Source organism: Girardinichthys multiradiatus, chromosome 2, assembly GCF_021462225.1.
Source record: "Girardinichthys multiradiatus isolate DD_20200921_A chromosome 2, DD_fGirMul_XY1, whole genome shotgun sequence".
NCBI classification, from domain to species: Eukaryota; Metazoa; Chordata; class Actinopteri; order Cyprinodontiformes; family Goodeidae; genus Girardinichthys; species Girardinichthys multiradiatus.
Window position 1 is genome coordinate 2,330,867 of NC_061795.1, and position 22,870 is coordinate 2,353,736.

Genomic DNA, 22,870 nt, shown 5'->3' on the forward strand with positions numbered 1-22,870 from the left:
AGATTCATTGCACACTAACTGAAATATTTCAGGTCTTTTATTGTCTTAATACGGATGATTTTGGCATACAGCTCATGAAAACCCAAAATTCCTATCTCACAAAATTAGCATATCATTAAAAGGGTCTCTAAACGAGCTATGAACCTAATCATCTGAATCAACGAGTTAACTCTAAACACCTGCAAAAGATTCCTGAGGCCTTTAAAACTCCCAGCCTGGTTCATCACTCAAAACCCCAATCATGGGTAAGATTGCCGACCTGACTGCTGTCCAGAAGGCCACTATTGACACCCTCAAGCAAGAGGGTAAGACACAGAAAGACATTTCTGAACGAATAGGCTGTTCCCAGAGTGCTGTATCAAGGCACCTCAGTGGGAAGTCTGTGGGAAGGAAAAAGTGTGGCAGAAAACGCTGCACAACGAGAAGAGGTGACCGGACCCTGAGGAAGATTGTGGAGAAGGGCCGATTCCAGACCTTGGGGGACCTGCGGAAGCAGTGGACTGAGTCTGGAGTAGAAACATCCAGAGCCACCGTGCACAGGCGTGTGCAGGAAATGGGCTACAGGTGCCGCATTCCCCAGGTCAAGCCACTTTTGAACCAGAAACAGCGGCAGAAGCGCCTGACCTGGGCTACAGAGAAGCAGCACTGGACTGTTGCTCAGTGGTCCAAAGTACTTTTTTTGGATGAAAGCAAATTCTGCATGTCATTCGGAAATCAAGGTGCCAGAGTCTGGACGAAGACTGGGGAGAAGGAAATGCCAAAATTCCAGAAGTCCAGTGTCAAGTACCCACAGTCAGTGATGGTCTGGGGTGCCGTGTCAGCTGCTGGTGTTGGTCCACTGTGTTTTATCAAGGGCAGGTCAATGCAGCAAGCTATCAGGAGATTTTGGAGCACTTCATGCTTCCATCTGCTGAAAAGCTTTATGGAGATGAAGATTTCATTTTTCAGCACGACCTGGCACCTGCTCACAGTGCCAAAACCACTGGTAAATGGTTTACTGACCATGGTATCACTGTGCTCAATTGGCCTGCCAACTCTCCTGACCTGAACCCCAATTTAACAATTACTTCAAATATTTTTCTTTTGCTTGCTAAAACAAATTTTGTTCTTGTTCTTGCCACCTTGAATAAAGTAACAAATTGCTTTGTAAACCAAATCATCTGAGAAATTATAGTGTTTCTTGTTGGTCTGATTTCTCTCTGGGGGTCCTCATCATTACCTTGTGACCCGGGTTAAAACCTTGCTTGTAACCTTGCAGAATATGAACTAAGATGTGCAATAAAAACATATACACTATATTGGCAAAAGTATTTGTCTGTCTAGTTTTACATGTACATAGACTTGCCATCCAATTTTTAATTTATAAGGTTCAATTTGTTGATGGACCCACCATTGCCAACAATAGCAACTTTAACTGTTCTGTAAACATCTTCCACAAGGTTTAGGAGTGTGTTTATCGTAAGTATAAAAAACCAGAATAGAACCTCCACTCTAATTCATCCCCAATGTGTCCTCGAACCTTATTCACCTGCAGCCATGGAAGTGATTGGAATGCCAGAATTCATTGATTTGGTGGCGTGACCCAATACTTTTGGCAAGACAGTTAATATATACTAAGTTACTCTTAACTTACTTTCTTCTAATATTATATCAGAATAGACATGCGACAAAAATTCTCAAAGTTATTTGTAAATGTTAGTCCTTCATGTTTTTATCACAGAAATGGAATGCAAATTAGTAATATTAATATTAATCTGTGACATATATCATTTGTTAGAAAAAAATTTAATTGGACTTCTTGTGTAAACATTTTGATGTATGTAACATTGAATTAAAAGACTAATTTAAATAACAAATAAATTATAATTAATTGTCAGAGTGTTACATTTTTGTGGCTTTGTTGTTTACTCTTTGCTTAGTTGTTTCTATTTGGGGTTTAGGTATCATGTCCTCTAGTTCCTTTGCCCCTTCTACCGCCTCCTAGTGTTTTCCCTCTTAGGTTTCCTTATGGGTGTTCTCTTATTACTTAGTATGGTTTACTATTAGCATTATTAGGCCCGAGCAGGAAAACTGCAACGGCCTATTGTAATCGCAAGAATTCTTATTCTTTTGTTTGTTTGTTTTTTCAGTTGCATCTTTGCAGAGCAATTTGGGGACTTTGCCATGCACCAAAACGCATAAGATTTTACCCAAAATTGTCCCCCACGTGAAATTCTTGTTTCATAATGTCGTTGTCAATGGGCGTGGCCAAACCACTTAGCCACGCCCCCAAACGTGAAATAGGCTGAACTGTAAGTCGTAGAGATCTGAAATTTGGCACACAGGTAGAGCTCCTCAAACCAAGAAAAAAAGTTTCTTGGGGGTATCCCCCAAAACGCACAGGAAGTTGGCCATTTTGGGTCAAAGGGCAATTTTTGGACGTTTTTCAGTTTTACTCACCTCGAACTTTAACGAACTATCAAAGCTATCGGCTTCATATTTGGTCAATATGCAGTTAAGTCATGGGGGATTAAAAGTTATCAAAATCTTGAGTTTTCGGCCATGTTTAGGGGGCGTGGCTGGGGCACGAACTTGGCGTTTGAGCCCAAAGGGAAAAATTGCAATAACTTTCCCAAACAAATGCCAAATCACACCAAAGTTGGCATGAAGGAGAACCTTCGGGTTCCCGACGATCCTAAGGGGTCATATACTGACATCATCAAAGCCACGCCCCCTGGGAACAGGAAATCACTTTTTTTAATTTGGAACGGTCGCTATCTGCCTGTCTACACTCAATCTGCTTCAAACTGTGTCAGGTGACTGATATCTAGTGGGCCTAACTTCGTTTGAAGCACAGTGACTTTTCATAAATTGGCGTGGCCGTGGTGGCGCGGCCAAGTTAGACGTCACGCCATGGCCATACGTTTGGCTCTAATTTCCACATAGATCATCTGATCTACACCAAATTCAATGTGATTGAACCTAGTCCAGTACCCAAAAGAGATCTGATGAGATATTTGGTGGGCATGGCCTAATTCGTCCACAGCGCCCCCTAGAAAATTTAAAAGAAATCAGCCCCAAGCCATGCTATGACCGAGGAATCTGAAATTTGGTGCACATTTGCAACTTGTCAGGCCCGACAAAAAAGTCTCTTGGAGCGTTGGTCCAAACCCAACAGGAAGTTGGCCATTTTGGATTGAAGTTGCCATTTTGACCCTGTTTTGGGCGTTTCTAACCCGCATATCTGAGCGAACTCCTCCTACAGCTTTTGACTTAAAGACTTGAAAATCATTCAGTATACTATTAAGGGACTGGGGATTAAAAGCTAACAAAAGCTTTTTGATACATGAAAGCATGTGGGCGTGGCCATGCCTCAAAATATGACTTCTCGCCATAAAAGACAAAATTGATATAAGGAAAGTCACAGACACATGAAACCACCTAGCCCTAACCCTAGCCACCTAGGGCATTTCAACTGTTCGATCTCCCTCATACGTCATCGGATACACTTCAAATGTAGTATACATCATCAGGGATCAATGCTGAACATGTTGCCACAGTCAGTTTATAACATTATTTCAGCCCCATCCACTAATAAACATGTGAGTGCAGCTTCCATCTGGAAGGTCCAATTTACTACAAATTTTGAATGCTTCTCCCCGGACCAGAACTCTGCATGACCGAAGATCATATGACATCTCGCACACAGTCCCCCTAGTGGCGACATTTGTAATTGAACAGCGGCCTCATTGCTGGCGTGCAGCCGGCAATGCCAGGCTTGCGCGGTCGCTCCATAGGCCGAGTTGCGCTGAGGTGCGAGGACCTTCAAGGCTGCTTGCAGCTTTAATTGTTATTGTAATTATTATAGTTTATTGTCTTCCTTGTATTCTCTAGTTTAATTTCTCTTTTAATATATTTGTATTTATTTATGTCTTGGCAATTGTTCCTTTGCACTCTTCTTGTTTACTAGTTTCCTTTCTAGTCTATTCAGTCAGTGTGGTTAGGTTGGTTTACTTTTGTATTCAGGTTTTCTTTATGGGTTCTTTGTTTGTTCTTAGGTTGTCATTGTAGTTCCTATGTTCCCTCTAGTTTATCTGCTTACTTTAGTTCATGGTTATTCTAGTTTCCTTATGCTTCATGTGATTATTTATCTTGTTTATAGTTTTGCTTGGTATTGTTTCTATGTTTCCTCTAGTTTCCCTGTTCATGGTTATTCTAGATTTTTTATGCTTCTTTGGTTATTTTATCTTGTTCTGTGGTTTCGTTTGGTTCTGCTTACTGTCATGTTAATTAGTTCCTTTCCTCATGCTTTAGTCTCTGTATTAGTTTCACCTGTTCCTTCAGTCTCCCTGACTCTGTGTCACACCTGTTCTTAGTTCTTTTGATTACTTGCCCTTTGTTACCCTCTGTATATTAGTTAGTCTAGTTCCTTTGTTCAGTGCTATTTTGTTGTGTCACCTTCCCTGCACCAAGTTCCCTTCGTTTCTCATGCTCTGTTAGACCTGGACTTCTGTTAACGCTCTGATACACCCTGCCTACCTGCCTTCTGTTTTGCCAGAGTTCGCACTTAAATAAGTCATCGTTTTTGCTCAGCATGCCGTCTCCTCGCCTGCATCTGCACTTTGGTCCGCAACAAAAACCTCAACATATGACAATTAATGACAAATAAATAATTAGTTTCATAATTACACTCACCAATACATTATTCTCTTATTGCAAAAAAGGGAATCTCAATATGATTTGACAGTAGTTCAGCAATATTTGAAACACTTGATGATGACAAAGCCTTGCCTGTTAAAAAAACATATACTGGAAACATGTTCAAGCCTTGTTTGAGCAATATAAACATCAACAACATAAACTACATAGTTGAGACTAGGAAATTTGTTCTATTCTTTATGCAACAAATGTAGCACATTTGCATCAAGCATAAATTGAAGGAAAATAATAGACATAAATTCAGGCATCGAGGCCTCATTCTAATGATTCCTGCTTTTGTATCAAGATTTGAATCAAGACGGGACTGAGGAACCGACCACCTCTAGATAAAAGCGGGCTTGAATTTTGGTTTTTTGAGGGTGTATGTTGGGCCTTGGTTTTCATCCAAATTGAAACTAAATAATAGAGATGCACAGAAAAATTGGCCACTTACAGAAATGTTTCTCAAATCTTTTTTTAATGAAAGGGCTAAAAGATTCGAACACTCTTTGGTATGGACACTGTTAGCCATGAGAAAGGACTCAGAGGAAGCACAAAGAAGAAGCTCTATTTTGTCTGCGGTTTGTTTAAGGTTGGAGAGCCTAACCATAAGGAGATAACAGAAAGGCTGTACAGTTGCTGTTTATGTTTTTGAGCTTTCAATCTCTGTCTGTCATGGGACAGAGTTTAGCTATGGAATTATGTTCTTTAGGCCTAGAAAGTAAGATCTTGCCCTAGAGTCTAGGGAATACACACGGAAGCAACACTTTTAATGCTCATTACACTCACCACACTGATTGTTCATATCAAATGTGAACTCAGTAATATTTTTTCTTTTCCAAAAAGATATTATAAATTAATGTCTGCTCATGGTAGGAAAGCATTAATAATATTTTCAAAGTTGTTCTTGTACTTGTTATATTAAAGTTCTTGAGGAGAAATCCGGTGAAATTGGTACTGGCATAGGGCTGTACAGAAACCAAAGTTTAGACATAGGCAACAACATTCTTATCGGTGCATTTCTATTAAATGTAAAATACTACTCAAGATGCTACTCTAACAGGTGCTTTTTCATGACAGTCTGAGTATGATTTATACCTTCTCCGCTGGAATCATGCTGGCCAGTAATATCTTGCTCTACACAGCTCCAGATGTTTTTATGGCACCAGAAAGATAAAATTTAGAGGATTATGTGCTCCGCCTGCCAACACAGTCTTTTGATCAGAGGCCAGGTAATATCAGACAATCTGCATTAATCCCCCCCATCCTCCTCCTTTCTTCCTGTTCTCATTTCAGCCGACCTCCTCCTCCTTCCAAGTTGTTATCAGTCAGGATGATAATTAAGCCTTGTGGGACTGTTGTAGGCCCCTCTTTTCTAACTTGTCAAAAGTTAGTGGGAGGCAGATCAAAAGCTTTGAAACAGACGTAATGAAAACGATGATATGCCACACAGCAGAAGATAGTTTGCTTTACTTTGGCCCTTTTTCTGCATAGTTGATAAAAGTTTACCAAAAGGTCTAAAAAAGTGTGAAATTTTCTGTCCATTTATATGAAGTATTACAACCAGCAAGAAAACATCGGTTCATGCTTCAAATCGAAAACACAAAAACGTTACACATTGCTAATAAAACAATCTTCTGTCGCGTTCTGTGGTTTAGAGTGACCAACGTACAGACAAGAGCTTGGCAGCAGCATGTTTAAAGGAGTCCTCAGCTTTATTTCCAAGGTTCTTCCAAAACGAAGCAAAACATTGCAGGTACTTAACAAAGATGAAAAGTCCACAACTTACAAATTTGGCTTAGCAGGAAGATGGTACAAAAAGCACATAGACATGGGTGGAGAACAGAAGGAACCAGCGAGGAACAAACAAAAACAGAGAGCTTATGAACAGAGTGACGTGGAGTATGGACCAATGAGAAACTGAGGCAGGTAATCAGATGAGATGGAATTCAGATGTGGACCAGGTAGTAGAGAACTGAGGGAATGTGAATAGTTGCTAAGGTGACAAGGCTAGAAACAAGACGAAACACGAGGAAACTAGATAAGAACATAACCAAAAGAACCTGACTACAAAAACAAAACTATAAATAACAAAGCTCAAGGAAACAGAACTAAGCAATACTATAGACGAAGATGATAAACCAAAACAGACATAAGAACCTAGAATAATCATTAACTAAAGTAAACTGAGAAACTAGAGGGAATAGAAGAAACACCAAAACCTAATAATTAACAAAGAACCCATAAAGGAACCCAAAACCTAAACCACAGAAAGGGAACCAGGATGAGGAGGAACAGAGAAAATAAACTACTAAACAAAGAGCGCAGGTGAACAAATACCAAAACATAAATAAACACAGAGATACTAAATGGGAAACTAAACTAGAAACTACAAGGAAGACAAAGGAGCTAGAATGCAACAAATATAATAAGTCATAAGAAAACCAATCAACACAGATGAAAAACAAGTTGAGGTAAATTCTAACAACTTCTAACCAATAGTGACATATAGCAATAAATCTCAGATGGTCACTCATGAGCTAATGATATCATTTTGTTTTAAATATTTCATAACCAAATCAGAAAAACTGAATTATGAATGGCAAAATGATTACAATTGTGACAGGTTGTGTGGGTTTGAAGTGAGACCAAAGTGCAGACAGGAATGTGGGCGGAGCATGATTATAGTTTATTAATAATAAAATAGAAAACTTACATGGGAGCACAAGGAGAACAGGGCAAGGAGCGTGGGCAGAGAAACAGGCAGGGTAACAGGGTGACAGAATAAAAGATAGTAACGAGATAACGGAAGAATCCAGCAAAGGGCTTTAATACTGAGGAAGGTGTGGGGAATGACACTGAACGAAGATGAGTAATTTAGGGAATTACGTGGAGTAGCTGAGGTAGAAGGAAAGCAGGGAGTCTTAGGGAGGGACACTAATTAACACCACAGGGGCTGAACTAAGACACAAAGAAACTACCTAACCAGAAAAGAGTAATAGACCTAAGAAAAATAAACTAGAGTGCACAGAGGACAGAACACAAGAAATAAACTGAGAAGCTTAACACAAAGGAATTAACTAATCTGGCAAGACCTTACTGACACAAATGGACACACAGGGATGAGCTAAGAATGGCAAGACCAAAACAACAATAACTCAGAAGTGATAAAACATCCATGCAAATGAAAACACCCGAGGAATATAACAAATTTAACCCCCAAAAGCAGCAATGTTTAAGGTTTAGTCGCTGTAGAGTTAAAGGAAACAGATTTTCCATAATCTTGGAGTTTGCAGACCTGACATGCAATGGCCAGACCAGTTGCACTCAAGTCATCTGACTTGCTATGTTACTGCATGTGTTTACATTTCCTTTGAGAGAGCAGATTTTGCAAAAGATGATGTAGGAAATGACTCACATTGGATGATTAAATGTAGCAGTTGATAAGGCTGCGTAATGTATCAGAAATCTTAGTCTCCATAATAAATCTGATTTTGCTAATCAGAGAGCCATCTTACTGCATACTTTACAGAGAAAATTTGATTTAGTGTATACATATCAGACACAATATTGAAGCTTCTGTTGAAACTGAATATCTAGTAACTAAAAGAATCAAAAATTTAGTTCTGTTTAGCAAAAACTAAACAACATCTACTTGTGCTGACTTCTAGAAAGGGGGATTACATGTTGGTTTTCAAACTTGACTTCATTTTGAAATATTTCTGGATCCTCATTAAGCAACCTTTTTTATTTTGGTTCTGGGCTATTAAATTAGTTTGCTTGAACACAGAAATTCTGTAAAAGTTATGTTAGAAACAAAAAATAAGAAAGGTCATTTTATGACCAGGGATACAAAAATGTTGATGACCAACCCTTTACCTTGGGATGCATCCAGGATGAATACAGCTTTCTTATTTTGAATTTAATGAAAAGCTTTCTTAAATGTTTCAAATTGTAAGACTTAAAAAATGAACATATAAAGAAATCAACTACACAGAGCTGATAAAAATGGGCAGGACTCTACAAAATGGCAGCACCAAGTCTGGCTTTAGGGCCTGTGGATACTCCACAAGAACTGAGAAATTCATTTGTGTGCTCTCAGGGAAAAAACAAGAACAAAATTTGTTCCGTGACAGTTCTGTGAGAGGAAAAATGTTGATTAAATTCACAACATTTCCACTTTTGCACATTAACAGCACCCACTCCAAATTTCTGACCAAATCACCCAGTAGTTTCTTGACACTATACAAATAACAAAGGTCTGCTAAATCTCAAGACATCAGCCAAAAAGTTAAAGCTCTAAATGGGTCTTCTAAATGAGCAGTGACCCTGAGCATACCATCAAATTAGGTACAAAGTGGTTTAGGGAGAACAAAGTCAATATTTTGGAATGGCCATCACAAAGCCCTGATCGCAGTCTTACAGAAACAAAGCAGGGACAGATCTAAAAAGTAGTTTGTAAGCAACACATACCTGACTGAGTTATAACAGTTCTGTCAAGAGGAATGTGCCAAAATTACAGCAAACTATATTGAAAGGATACCCAAAATGTTTGACCAAAGTCATACAGCTTAAAGGCAATTCTACTGAATAACAAGGAAATATGTATATAAACCTCTGAGTTTAAAAAAGGTTAAAACAGATGCTCTAAGAAATGTTCCCTGTTGTTATTCTGGCATTTAGCAGATAGAAAAGATTGTGGTAATCCTAACTAATTAAAACAGGAAACCAAAGTCTAATTTAAAATCAGAGTGAGATGATGTGTTTTATATGTTGCATGTAGACAATTTCAGGTGTAAGTGGTGAAAACTAGGAAAAGAGATTTGGCCAAAAGCTCACCCTTAACCTGTAACCACAAGAATGTAAGAATATCATAAAAGAATATTGTATCAAAGGACTGCCTCTTAGTGGTAAAAGACATGAAGAGAAATCCACTTCTCTGAAAATCCCTGATATTCTGTTTAGAGAACATGTTCATGTGTCAGCTGCTCTTTACCATTTAAACACCTGAGCACCAAGGTGTCATTCTCACACGTTTTCTAAACATGGAGCATCTTTCATGCAGAAGTAGGATATCACTGAGACAAGTGGATGGAGGTGTTAAAAACCCTGTAAGAGCAGAGTTGCAAAAGACTAGCAATATTGATAAGTTATACATACTATATATCTATATATCTATATATATATCTATTTCTATATAGATATATATAGATATATATGTGTGTCTGTGTGTGTTGGTGTGTGTGTGTGTGTGTGTGTGTTTATTTGACAAAGAGTAAAGCTGATGCACAAATACAGATAATTTACCTGTACACCAGAAAAGTCAGGATTGTTGCCCAGTTCATGCAGGATTTCAATGAATCACTAAACAAAGTGAGGATTGCAGCTCACCCCTTCTTCATTTTGAGATGCACTTCACACAGGCTCAGTACAAACAGTGCTCACACATTTAAAGCTGTTAACAGTTTGGGTTTCTGATAAGTAGCACGACTGTTGCTCTCGTGACAACTGTAAGCATTTTAAAAACTGTCTTTAATGCAGAACGTACCTGTCTGCTGACGCGAACAGACTAAATGTTGTTTGTGGGAGAGGTGTTTTTCCTGTTCTCTCTGGGCTGGCATGGATCCTTCGGTCACATGTGGCAGTCTGAAAGTAAAGCAGCAGAAGGAATCGAAGACAAATGCATTTTACTTCAACATTCAAAACAGTCTCATGCGTTTTCAACCACATATCCTCTAATGATTTGTTTGTCCATTAGAGACAAAGGATGGCATGTTCCGTCAGCCTTGAACATCAGACTCTCACAAACCGAGCGTTCTTCAGTGAAAATGTTCTCTTCCAACACAATGCATCTGTTTTCAGGCAGAAGAAGCTCATTATCCAGTGCCTCAACTACAGTGTCTCATTAATTCTAAACCTGAGCTACTTTCTCCCTTCAAGAGCTTACATGTAGAAATCTCTGGAGTATGTATGTATTTTTAATATATATATATATATACATAACAAAAACATCTCCAGGAAGCAATAGTCAGCAAAAGGAGTAGTAACATAAATGCTCTTTTATTTGCAAAACATGACTTTAGAACAAAAGGAGAACCTGTAGGAAAGCAGGGGGTTGATTCATAACTAAGAAACCAGGTCTTAAAACTACAACCTCTAGGATACGGCAACTGAAAACCCCTAACCGTATGGCAACGGTCTCAAAGGGACTCACAAAAAGAAACTGAAACTCCTTCTTTATCTTGAGCCACAAACCACACCAAGAAAGTCAGGACCAGAATTCCTACAAGATAAATAAGACTATAGGAACCTAACAGCAAGAAAAAACAGAAATTCATGGCGAGAAGGATCAACTCATTGTAAGAGGAGCAGTTTAACACACCCCTGTTTAAAAGCCATGTTTGTATATTGTAAAGAAACAACACTTTGATAAATCATTTCGAAACTCTTTCCACATTTGCACATACAACATGACATGCAATCGATTTTAATAAAAAATCCAGAAAAATTCAATCAAGGAAAAAAACTGAAAAATATATCGCTTCTGGAACAAAAGTAAAACACCTTTAAACATTAATTTGTTGAGCAACTTTTGATTCTGTTTTAATTTCCCACCTACTATAAATTCCAGTGAATGTGACGAACTGGAAATTAAGTTTTGCATCCTTTAGCTAAAGCCTTGTTTGTAAAGAGGTTGCAAAGGATTAAGTCACGTTGTACAAATTTACTAGTCAGGGGAATTGTAGAAAAATAATTACACTGCATACAGTACATACAGTTTTGCACAGGAAAGACAGTAACCAATAATTGTCTTAATAATAGGTCATCAGGGACATTACAAAAACTTCAGGTTTCTCCACAACTGAAGAGGAGACTAAAACTGGTCAGAGAGTCTGCCAAGAAGCTGAGAGCAGAAATGCTTCTGTTTTTAAATGGGACAACAATACCCTGCAAAGATATATGTATGGACAAAGGAGCAGAGTTGCAAGGAAAAGCTGTATTCTTCCCAAGAAAACATTCAGGACTGGATAAAATCCTACAAGTCATGTGAGTGAGTGTTATGAAACCAAACTTTAACTTAGGGAATGATGCCTAAAGGTATGTTTGGCACTAAAACACTGTGCATCATCCAAGGAAAACCATCCCACGGTGAAACATGGCATGCTTTGTGTTTACTTTTATTCTAATGGAACTGAATAGTTCCAAATACCAAATGGTCTTAGCCGACAATCTTTAGATGTCTACCTGAAAGCTCCTGAAAAGTCCTTTCTTTTTATCCAACACGCTCTTCATCAACCTTACAAGGCCCAGATGGATGGCTGCTGTCTCTTCATACATGAAGTGAGTCCATACAACTTGTAATGTTACTTTTGAATTAAAGGGATTAAAATATAAAAGCGCATCTCTCAACTCTACAGAGTGGTGGTGCAAACTTCACTAATCACTAATCAGCAGCTTAAGCTGTCTTAATGGGACGTCACGTTTCAACTGTTACAATGCGAAGATTCAGAAAAAAAGAAATCATTCAAATCAACAAAAGAATGACCTTATGAGAGTAAAATGTAAGTTTTGCAAAGCCTTGTGAAAGTCCAGTATTAAACTCAACAGAAACCCAGGTGACCCACCTGAAGAGGGCTGTGGAGAAATGTCCTCACAATGTCACAGGTTTGGACAACTTATAACAGATAGAATGAGCAAATGTTGTCAATATGTGACATTTTGATAGACTCCAATCAAAGAAGACTGAATGCTGAAATATCAAAAGGTGCTCTGACATAGTATTTGTTTAAGGGTGTGAAGACTTATACAAATAGGTCATTGTGCCTTTTTATCATTTGCTTATAACAGATTCTTTTATTTTTCAGTTAAATACAAGATAAATGTCACATTATATCTGTAAAACGTTTTTAAATGATTTACCATAGGCTCTCTAAATTGTCCCTTAGGTGTCTGAATGAGTGTGTGCTTGGTTGTTTGTGTGTTGCCCTGCGATGGACTGGCGACCTGTCCAGGGTGTACCCCGCCTCTCGCCCATAGATTGCTGGAGATAGGCACCAGCTCCCCCGCGACCCACTATGGAAAAAGCGGTAGAAAATGACTGACTGACTTACCATAGGCTCATTTCTTACTTTATGAAAAACTGGGATTCAAACAGGAATCTGAGCACTTTTGAGAACCATAAACAAAGATATATGCGTACTAGACTGTGGACTATTAGGTCTGTGTATTGGGATTGATAAAATGTGCAGGAACTATAACATGAAACATGCAACAATTCAACATTTCCATGTTGGTCAAACAAATATGAAAAAGGGCAAATGAGCCGTTCAGAAAGTGGTAACTCAGACAAACTAAAAGCAAGCCTGTTTAATTTGTCAAATGCAGCATCTGCATGTGGCATGAAAGCCACTAAGCTTGGCTTCCAGCTTGGATATGATGTGACTAACATTTTATGTTGTCTGTTCTGTTTCTGCTTAATACAAGATGGTAAAATGCAGGAGTGAAAATTTCTGGTTCCTCAGAGGCCGCCAGCCTGATTAAAAGAAGGTCTGCTGCAAGCAGATGGCCGTGTAGACTTAGCTCGTTCCTTAAAAGTAGGCACAGTCCACCCACCTTCCATATTTTTATCACTTTGGTTCATGGAATGTGAAGCTAAAAAGGAGCCAGACTAATGAGAAAACATTTAGAAAAAAATATACATTTTCTAGCGCTGATCTGAAGTTGTTGATTTACATTTTTTAATTTTGTTAACCGTATACAGTCATGTGAAAAATTAGGACACCCCATTAAATATTAAGTTCTTTTAAACAAATCCATCAATGTCTTTTTATTTTATTATATTCATTTCTGGGTATTTAATATCAGTTAAACACCAAATATTTTAGTTTTACTCACTAAAGGAAAGATATCAACAGAAATGTGGTTTCTAACTAAGGAAGTAATTTGAAACACTACATCACCTAAAAGCTAGTGTGACCTCCTTAAGCCATCTACTAGTCACTGACATCGGTCTGAGGAAGCTGTGAGATGTTTGAGGGGTTTCTTGCATACTGCACATTTCAAGTCACCACACAGTATGTCAGTGAGATCAAGATCTGGGTTTTGACTTGACCCAGGACTTTCAATTTTTTGATTCCCAGCCGGTCCTACTGGAATGTCCTGGGTCTTTGTCATGTTGAATGGTAGAATTAATGTATCATATGATGGTCCTGCTGCAGCAAAGGATCCCCAAATCATGATATTTATGTTTCACAGTTGGTATGAGGTTATTTTCTTGAAGCGCTGTAGCTGGTTTATGCCAAGCATGTCCTCTGTTCTGGTGTCACAATAATTCAGTTTTAGATTAATCTCTCCAAGGAACATCAGAAAAAAAGTCCTGGTCTTTGAGTTCTCTCAAGCAAATGTTAGTCTGGCCTTCATTTTCTTAGACAGCAAAGGTTTCTTTCTGATTGTACAACCATACACTTAGCTATCAACAGCCGTAAAGACCTGCTGTAGGTCCCTGCATCACATTTTATGGTTATTGGAGACTTTTTTTTAAATCTTGCAACCTATTTTTAGGGTGAACTCACTTGGATGACCAGACCTGGGCATGCTGGCAGTTGTGAACATCCTCCATTTGTAGACTATTTTTCCATCAGAAACTGCTGATTTTAAATTCTTGTAAGACCTCTTTAAGTCTCTTACCAGACTCCAAGCAGCTTGAGCCTTCTATCTGAAGGCCTCAGATGGCTCTTTCATTCTCCTCATGATGGTCACTCTCTCCTTAACAATCAGGAGACCACCAAACTGAATGTCTGAGGTTTAAGCAGAGCAAACCTCCACCTGATGTGATTCGGGTGGAGGGATTGTGGGATTTTAACCATTTGAAGTAGGAATAAGTGTGGGGGTGTCCTAATTTATCCCTCAAAAATTTGTTTACACATCTTACAGAAAAAATCTGAAGGTCTTTACTTCTCTTTGTCTCTTTTTTTTGCTATTACCTGATTTTTTCAGTATTGTGGCAGATGTGGCACAGTGGACGGATCAGTCATCCTACAATTGATGTGCCCCTGGGCAAGGCACTTAACTGCAAGATTCCTACTGATCTGCATATTGGTGAATGTGTGTGAGATTGGGATGTGGCTCTAGTGTAAAGTACTTTGAGTGGTCAGTATGACTAGAAAAGTGCTTTATAAATTCAGTCAATTTATCATATATTTACAATATATTTTACATAAACGTATTTGTTGCTTTTGAGCAGTGGTGAAATGTGTTGATGTGTTTTATTTTTGTGAATTCTCTTTTGTGTGGAGCTTTTAAGTATGTCTTGATTAGGATTTTTCAGTCCCAATACCGATCTGAGTCATTTGAGATTATTCATTTGGCCATACAGAGTTATTATTATTATTGTTATTATTAATAATATTCAAAGCCATACCTACCGTACATTGCCTATAATACAGTTTTACATCTGAAAGTATAGGCCATGGGTTTTAAGAATAGGTTACACAAATCAAAGTTACATGGGTGGCTGAAATAAATTATTTGAGCTGTAAACTGTAAAAACCTGTTTGTCCTGTTAAACTTACTGGTTTAACACACATGTACTTTTGCCGCCTGGAAAAAAAAAACTTTGATTTAGACAACTTGGGCATTTTGACACTATTTGTTAAATATATTTTTAATTTCCTTTCATTTTATCAAAATTTGTTTTGGCAAAGTCAAAAATTCTTCTTTTCATCCTGTTGTCTATTGATTTTCTTTGTATTGTGGTCATTTATAGATCCGCTGGAATGTGTAATGTGTGTGTGTGTTGCTTATAAGTGATGCTAAATAAAATCAGAGCAGATGTAAGGGACCGCCATTGAGATGGCTGTAATAAACTTTGAAAAGAAAGAATAGTTTACTGCATAAGGACTTTCGCACAGGGTCTTTCTTTCCCTGTTCAAGCCTCAGAAAACATTCTTGTTTTGGTTTTACAGTTCACTGACGAAAAGCTAAATCCCTCAGGATTATTCATTCCACAGCTAGTATCTAGTCCTGCTTAGTGAACTACAGTACAGAATCCTGCATATTTGATTCCCTTTAAGTATAACTTGTAAACACAATTTTCTTACATTTCAAATGCCCTAGACTCACATAAGACCAAAAATTTGTTCACTTGACTGATTTTGCAACCTAAAGATGTTTTTGAATCCCCACATTGGAGCGTGTAATATGGTAAACTTTCCGTGCAATCAGCCAATCTCTGCTCCCTGGAGAAAACAACTCCAGCAAGTTTTGAGGTGAGTGAGCATAAAATTAGGACTTCAGTCTCTAAACTCGGGGTAGATCTTAAAGGGCTGTCACTGCGTGTTCTAAAAAAATTTGTTTTCTCATGAAGTTAGTTTAGCAAGAACGAGGGCAGAGGTTGTTAATGTTGTTTACCAGCTGTATTGCTTCCCCCTCGCATTTCTTCAGTTTGATTATTGATCCCTGAGTGGGAGCCGTTTCATGGACTGCAAAACTAAAACTCTGCAACAACGTCTTGAATTTAAAAGGCAATTCAGGCTTTTAAAAGTCTATGGACACTCATGCAGAGCTGCAACACAACTCTAAATTGAATGTAAGATCAAAAAGAGAGTTTCTGTTTTTCCACTGAGCACCCAACAAGGTCAATCCAGTTAAAAAAACATTTTCCTCTATTGATTCCACAAATGAAATCTGTTCCAATCACAACAAAGGGATGCAGGTACACTGAAGGAGACAATCAATGATGTTTTAAGCTGCTGGACGGCAAGGATGGAGAAAGGTTTTGAAGATCAATCTGAGGGTGATGACCCCAATAGTTTGTGGATTCACTTAAAGCTTATGTCGACGACTACTTTGTAGGTGAGCCAACGCAGATAAAAATCCTCAGAGGGAGTGAGCAGACTCCTACAGTAAGTGACAATAAATTTAGCTGGCAATAAAAGTAATTTCTAAATTTAAGGGCTCCATTAATTCTTGTCCAGCACCTCTGCCGGCAGTGGTTTTGACGAGGGTCATGTGGAGAGCCAACATTAATAACAGCTGCCATATTACAGCTGCATGTGGCTGGGGACAGCGTCCTGTTTGACAGTGTCCTCTTGGAGATGACATATGATGCCATTAGGTGCCATTATTGGTCAAACCGCACACAAACACAGATGGACATACGGGGAGCAAGTGTAAATCACTTTAATCCAGTCATGAGATGACTGGATTAAAGTCAGTATGTCTCCCCCCCGATGGCTGAGGGGACAGGGATTTGTGTCACAGGCTGAGCTGCAGCTCGAGTCATGATGAAAGCTGTGATAGAGCTCAGCTGTCACTCAGGGAGGGCTATGCCAAAAATGTCCCATCACCTCCTTTCATTATGCACAGAAAGACCCCACTAACTCAGTCTGCATGGGCAAGAAGGGAAACCCAGAGAAAATCCAACTTTAGACACAGTAGAGTCATCCTTTCATTGATGCATACTTCGCCTCTGATGTGTTATAGAATCAAAAAACATTAGCTGTGTAGAATATGATAAACGTTCAAGAGCTCATCTAAACAGGATTATTACATTTTCTTTTACTGCTCTCACAGAGATTTACATCAGCATCGCTGATGCCGTTATCATCCGTGTCCCTCAAGCAGAGATTTGACTCATCTCCCTCTCGTCTTCATCCAAACCTCAGCCCCTTTGCCTCCGCCTGTCAATCCGGAGGCACTAAACCCTTCTCAGGCTGCCAGAAAAAATCTGCAGCGTGCCTTCCTCACTTTGCACACTGTACAGTTCAGCCTGACTGATCGCAAACTACTCTCTGACTCCGAAGAGCGATCTGGAGGACCAAAGGGGAGCGCTATGGGGAGAAGAGGAGATGCAAACTCTGCAGAAGTTATTTGCTTCTCTTCTCAGGAGGCGGAGGAGGGAAAGCAGGTGGAAGAGGTGTAATCAGAGAGATGCAGAGCAAGCTTACCTGCCCACGACGCAGACACACGAGCAGGACTGTGGCTTTCTGTTGCTGCTCCGCTCCACTCACCTACACTAAATCACTCCCATGACTCACACAGGAGGTTGGGAGAGAGATAGCCGTCTCTCAGCAAAACAAGAGTAAACAGTCGTTGCAAATAGCGGCAGGGAGCTCGCTTCCGCTGCAGTGATGCTGTCTCCCATCCTCGCCTTTCCTCCTCTGTCTCCTCCTTTTGCTTTGATCCCCCACCCCCATCCAGCAGTTAACCACCCCTCACACACTTTCCCAACACCCCCTCACTCTCCAGCACAAGGTGTTACAAACACAGTGTGTCCACATCCACCGCCTCTGATTGGCTCCGTGTTCCTCCTCCATCATCACCACCACCTCTCTCCCTCCTCCACCACCAGCCTCTCAACCAATTTCTCTCTCTGGACTGTCAACCTTAAAGAGGCAATTCATCAAAGCCATTACTCTTAACACTTTAACGAAATAATGATTTGGGTGGGAAACATATAAACTATGTTTAAAACACTTTCCATGTGTCTCTCTGTACATTGGCCAAAGGTGAATAGGAAAATTCAGTTTCAGAGGTTAGCTAAAGTTTTCATGACCCTGGAACGTCTCCACATTTTAGCATATTACAGCTACAAACCTCAATATATTTTATTGGGATTTTATGTGAGAGACACATCATTTTGAAGAGGAAGAAGTGTCTACAAATAGAAGGGGAAGCAGAACTCTAACTATCAGGCTCCTCTATTGTAACTCAGCTCCCAGTTTTTGTCCATAAGACAGACACTCTGTCTAGCATTAGGACTAAGGTAAAAATTCCTTTTAAAAAAAGCCTATAGTGACAGAGGCTTAGCTTGTCATTATTATCTCCATATTTATGCTTCTATAGTCATCATCATCATCTTTATTGGTCATTGCACATGTACATTACAACAAAATTTGGCCTCTGCATTTAACCCAGGGAGCAGACGTAGGCAGGTGAAGGACATACTGACCACTTTTGCCCGTTCTGCTGCTTTCTTCCACTATTCTCAAGTTATGCTCTATCCGTCGTTATTGCTGCCATTATTCTCTCAGTTTTTTTAATGTTTATACTAGTTACAGCTGGTCCTACGTTCCTAATGCCGTTCTGGGGAAGTTATTTTCTCTGTCTATAGACGATACATTTGGCTCTGTTTTCTGTGTTTAGCATCATAACTCTACTTTTTATCCAAAGTACTCCTGGACCAGTGCTTTTTATGTCTGCTCTGTCTTCTCAAACCCCCAGTTAGTCTTGGCAGATGACCACTTACACTTTTCATTTCCCCTGTCAGCACAGGCGTACACAGTATGAGAGATTGTTGCAAAATTAACGACTCAATGCAACTGTCTGTCCACTGTCACCGTATGCTTGTTCAGAATAAGGGATTGCTGCAAACTCTGTTTTATGTTTGTTATTCCCAGAAAGTAATTCATGCCCTTCTATCTCTGTTACCTCAATCATAATATTTGGAATGGCTCATGCAATCTGCTGACTTCAAGGTGTGCTGTGCAAGCCTGCAAAAAGAAACTGTAAAGGAAAATGTCACACCTAAAAAAAAAAACGTAATTGTCTGACAGTTTCCCTTGTAGTTTCTGTTGTAGTTTCTGTTTTGATAAATCTTAAAACACAAATAAAAATGCCTGCTTTTTAAACAGGGATTCAAATTGTACTTCCAGAAGAGCAAAACTGAAAAATTCTTAATTTCATAAAAGTTTGAAAACAGTTTTAAGGAGTGTGTTACAAAACTATGTATACTTTAATTAAACATGAACTCCCACCCTGATAATAAATTTATTTTACAAGGGAGAGCTGGCCAAGGTAGAGTCCTGAGACAAAAATAGAGACAATTAAATTATTTGATCAAATTCCTTCCTATAAATGTTCCTAGATTTTTAGCACATTTCTTTATATCACAAAGCTCAACAATAAAAACGTGTTTCAATATGAAAATGTTTAAAAGTCACACAGGTTTGTCACAGAACGGGTGAGTCTCATTTAGCCCTGGGTGACTTTTCTGAAGAGAGCATTAATTGAAGTTAATGAGGTGTAGTTGTGCCCCCAGTAGATTAGGCTCATAAGCCTCAGATGGTGGTTGCACCTCTAGCTTGTGGCAGGAACCATGGGAGGCGTTTTGGTCCGGGTTTTCTGTGTGGTGACAACTCTATGGCTTGACGCTGCTTGGTGATTTCCTTTCGATGCTTTAATGTCTTGTTAGATTGTCCAACCATATAAATTGGTGAAGTGAATTAGGGTTGTAACGCTTTATCAGAATACTTGCATAACTACTAGGTAATATGTTGGAGGGAATGGGTTAACTGTATTGTACAAGGAATGACTAATGTAATGTGTTGCAGTGCTGCCTTCAGATGAAAGTCTATGAAAAAGTTTATGACTGCCTTGCTCCAGTCAAAGGATTTCATGTTGGCGCAAACAGATGGTGACTTTAAAGCACGTGGCCATCGAGGTACCAGGCCCACATAGACCAGTCCTTCCAAGCCATTAAAAAAAGCTACAACTTCATTGTACCATAAACATAAGGTGCTAGAGGTTTTTTTTTCTTCTTGCTGTCCATTATTGAGAAAATACAGTAATTTATAAACAAAAGTAATTAAATTTGGCTTAAGATTGGACAACTTGGATGTTTGAATATAGAATTCAGACAGTACAATTAGCAGGGTTAATGACATAAAAGTAAGAATTGAATTTACTGTCAATATCTGTGTAACCAAACAAGACATTGTTCAATCATCAGGAAAAATGAGAGTAAACATGACCAAAAATAAAATGTGAAAGTATGCTCCAAAGATGGTTTGTAAACAAGAAATATGACCAGCTTTAGGGTTTTACATTTGATTAATTCCTTCCATGATTCCTTAAGTTTGCAACTGGAACCATAAGTAGGAAGAATTTAAATAATTATTTTACATTTAAGCTGCTACCAACCTGTATCTGGCCAGAGTTGTTGCTTTACAACTGTATGATTCATTTGTCATCTAACTACTAAACACTGATTAACACAATTATTTTTCTTTTATCATTATAATAATTAGGTAAAATCATTTCAGGTGCAGCACAAACAGAAAAATGTTTTAGTAAAACTTTTATTTATTAGAATAACAAACTAACTTATCAGTTCACAAGAACAGGGAATAAAAAACACAATATGCACCTTCCAAATTAGCTAACATAGCCACATCAGTTGCGCCCTTCTTATTAACGTTGTCTTAGCTAACACCCCCCTACCGTGTTCGACATGTGATTGGCTAGAAATCACTCACCATTTTAAGTTACTCAGTCTGCCGGTGAGAAAGACGTTCCCAATGCTAGCTAGGTAGTCTTGTAAAATATGGCATCAAAGTGGGCAAAAACGCACAGTACCTGAAATACTATCTGAAAACTGGGGTTTTGTGCCGCAGAAAGATCGTGCAGCGTGTGCCCAATGCCTCGAGAGTGTCCTTTGTCGGACCTCCAGTGTTGTATTTTGCGACAAAACATCAAAAAACTTTCAAGGATGAGGCAGAGAAGATGGAATCAATTAAGCATACCGTCTCCAGATATGAGAAAAAAGCAAGAACTCTCAAAGCTTTTACTGCAGTTAAACATCATGGAATTGAAGAAAGTTATTGTATTCCACATTGTATTGCTATACATGGAAAGCAGTTCATAGATGGAGAAATTATTAAGGATGCTTTTCTCTATAGCTCAGAGGTTTTATTTGGACTCCCACACAAAGCTACAATAATAGCAGGTGTGATGTGCGATGTGGCGGTACAAGAGTAAATGTTGAGTCTACCCCGATGCCTGAAAAAACGAGGGGTGAGGAAATTGCATTTAAGTACAGGATTTAAGGAGCGTTTTGAGGAGCAGGGTGTTGAGATTTTTTCCTGTGACGACTGATGGTGCACCAGCTATGGCGAGGAAACACAGAGGCGCTGTTACCCTAATTGAGGAACAAGTTGGCCATCTCATCATGAAACTGTACTGTATAATACACCAAGAAAACCTCTGTGCCAAGATGGCAAATTCGGATTTTAATGATGTGATGATGGCAGTGGCAATCATCATTAACTTCATAGTTAAGCAATCTGCTTTGACACACTGCCAATTCCACTCTGCTTGAGGAGAAAAACAATTGAAGGGAAATACCACTTCACTGTGCTGTTGGATGGCTCAGCTGTGGAAAGGTTCTGGAATGATTTGTGGATTGTTTTGATGCAGTAAAAACATTCCTGGCAGAAAAGGGGTAAAACCATCCCAAACTCAAAGATGAAAAGTGGGTTGTGAAACTTTCGTTTCTCGCAGGTGGGCCTGGACATCTCAACAAGCTTAATCTCAAACTTCCCCAGCAGATGATGGTAGAAGAGATCAGACTCTCCACAACAGACTTATAGAAGATATGCAGCATCTTTCTCTCAACGATGAAGGACCTAAGCTTCCTCTAGAAGTACAGTCTGCTCTGTCCCTTCTTGTAGACAGCTTCACTGCTGTGGAGTAACACTGAGGTGTTTATACTCCTCCACTACCTCCACTTCTCCCATTAAGGGAATCTTTGAGACACCCTATGACTGCAGAGTCATCTGAGTATTTTTGCAAAGAACAAGACTCTGTCTTGTACCGGATGTCGGAGGTGTGCTGAGTGAGAGTACAATCCCCTGAGACTTTCATCTATCTTATCTACCTTCTACTTGAAGCCCGTGATCTTCTTCATCCCTGTCCACACATCTCTGATATTGTTTGGCTGGAGCTTGCTCTCCAGCTTCTTGTACACCTCCTTGCTGTCTCTTATTTCGACTTTAAGTTGCTTCTGTATACTCCTCAATAATTCCCTGTCTCCCTCTCTGAAGGCTCTTTTTGTCTGGGTAACCGGGTCCTTCAGGTCACTGGTGATTCAGTGTTTGTTATTGGGGAAGCATCTCACCGTTCTGGTGGGGATGGTGGTATCCACACAGAAGTTTGTATAGTCGGTGACACACTAAGTCATGGCATCGATGTCCTCTCCATGTGGCTGGCACAGTGCGTCCCTGTCTGTAGACTTAAAAATCAATCCTATAGGCCTTCTTCAGCTTCCTGTGACCATCTTCTTAGTTTTTTTTTTATTACAGGTTGCCTCTGAACAAGGGGCTTATATTTCAAGCCGAGAAAACAATATTGGGATCTGATTGGCCCAGAGGAGGTCTTGCTGTACAGATGTACATATGAGTCCTTGACATTTACA

The 22,870-nt window shown here is 39.2% G+C and overlaps 1 protein-coding gene across 3 annotated transcripts in view; it reads right to left on the reverse strand.

Annotated features, from left to right (window-relative positions):
* The window catches only part of LOC124879350 (alpha-1,3-mannosyl-glycoprotein 4-beta-N-acetylglucosaminyltransferase C-like), a 73,941-nt gene extending 56,063 nt beyond the window's left edge, over positions 1-17,878 (reverse strand). For 2 of the 3 annotated variants that reach the window (XM_047383872.1, XM_047383877.1), the window contains exons 1-2: positions 17,625-17,877; positions 10,226-10,323 (exon numbers count right to left, since the gene is read on the reverse strand). Coding sequence is in view for 1 of the 3 variants with exons in the window: in XM_047383864.1 (XP_047239820.1) it covers positions 10,226-10,298 (73 nt within the window). In the remaining 2 variants the exon portion in view is untranslated. Of the gene's footprint in view, positions 1-10,225; positions 10,324-17,624 lie in introns of all 3 variants that reach the window. The other variant, XM_047383864.1, reaches the window with a different exon arrangement.
* Positions 17,879-22,870: the final 4,992 nt, after the last annotated feature.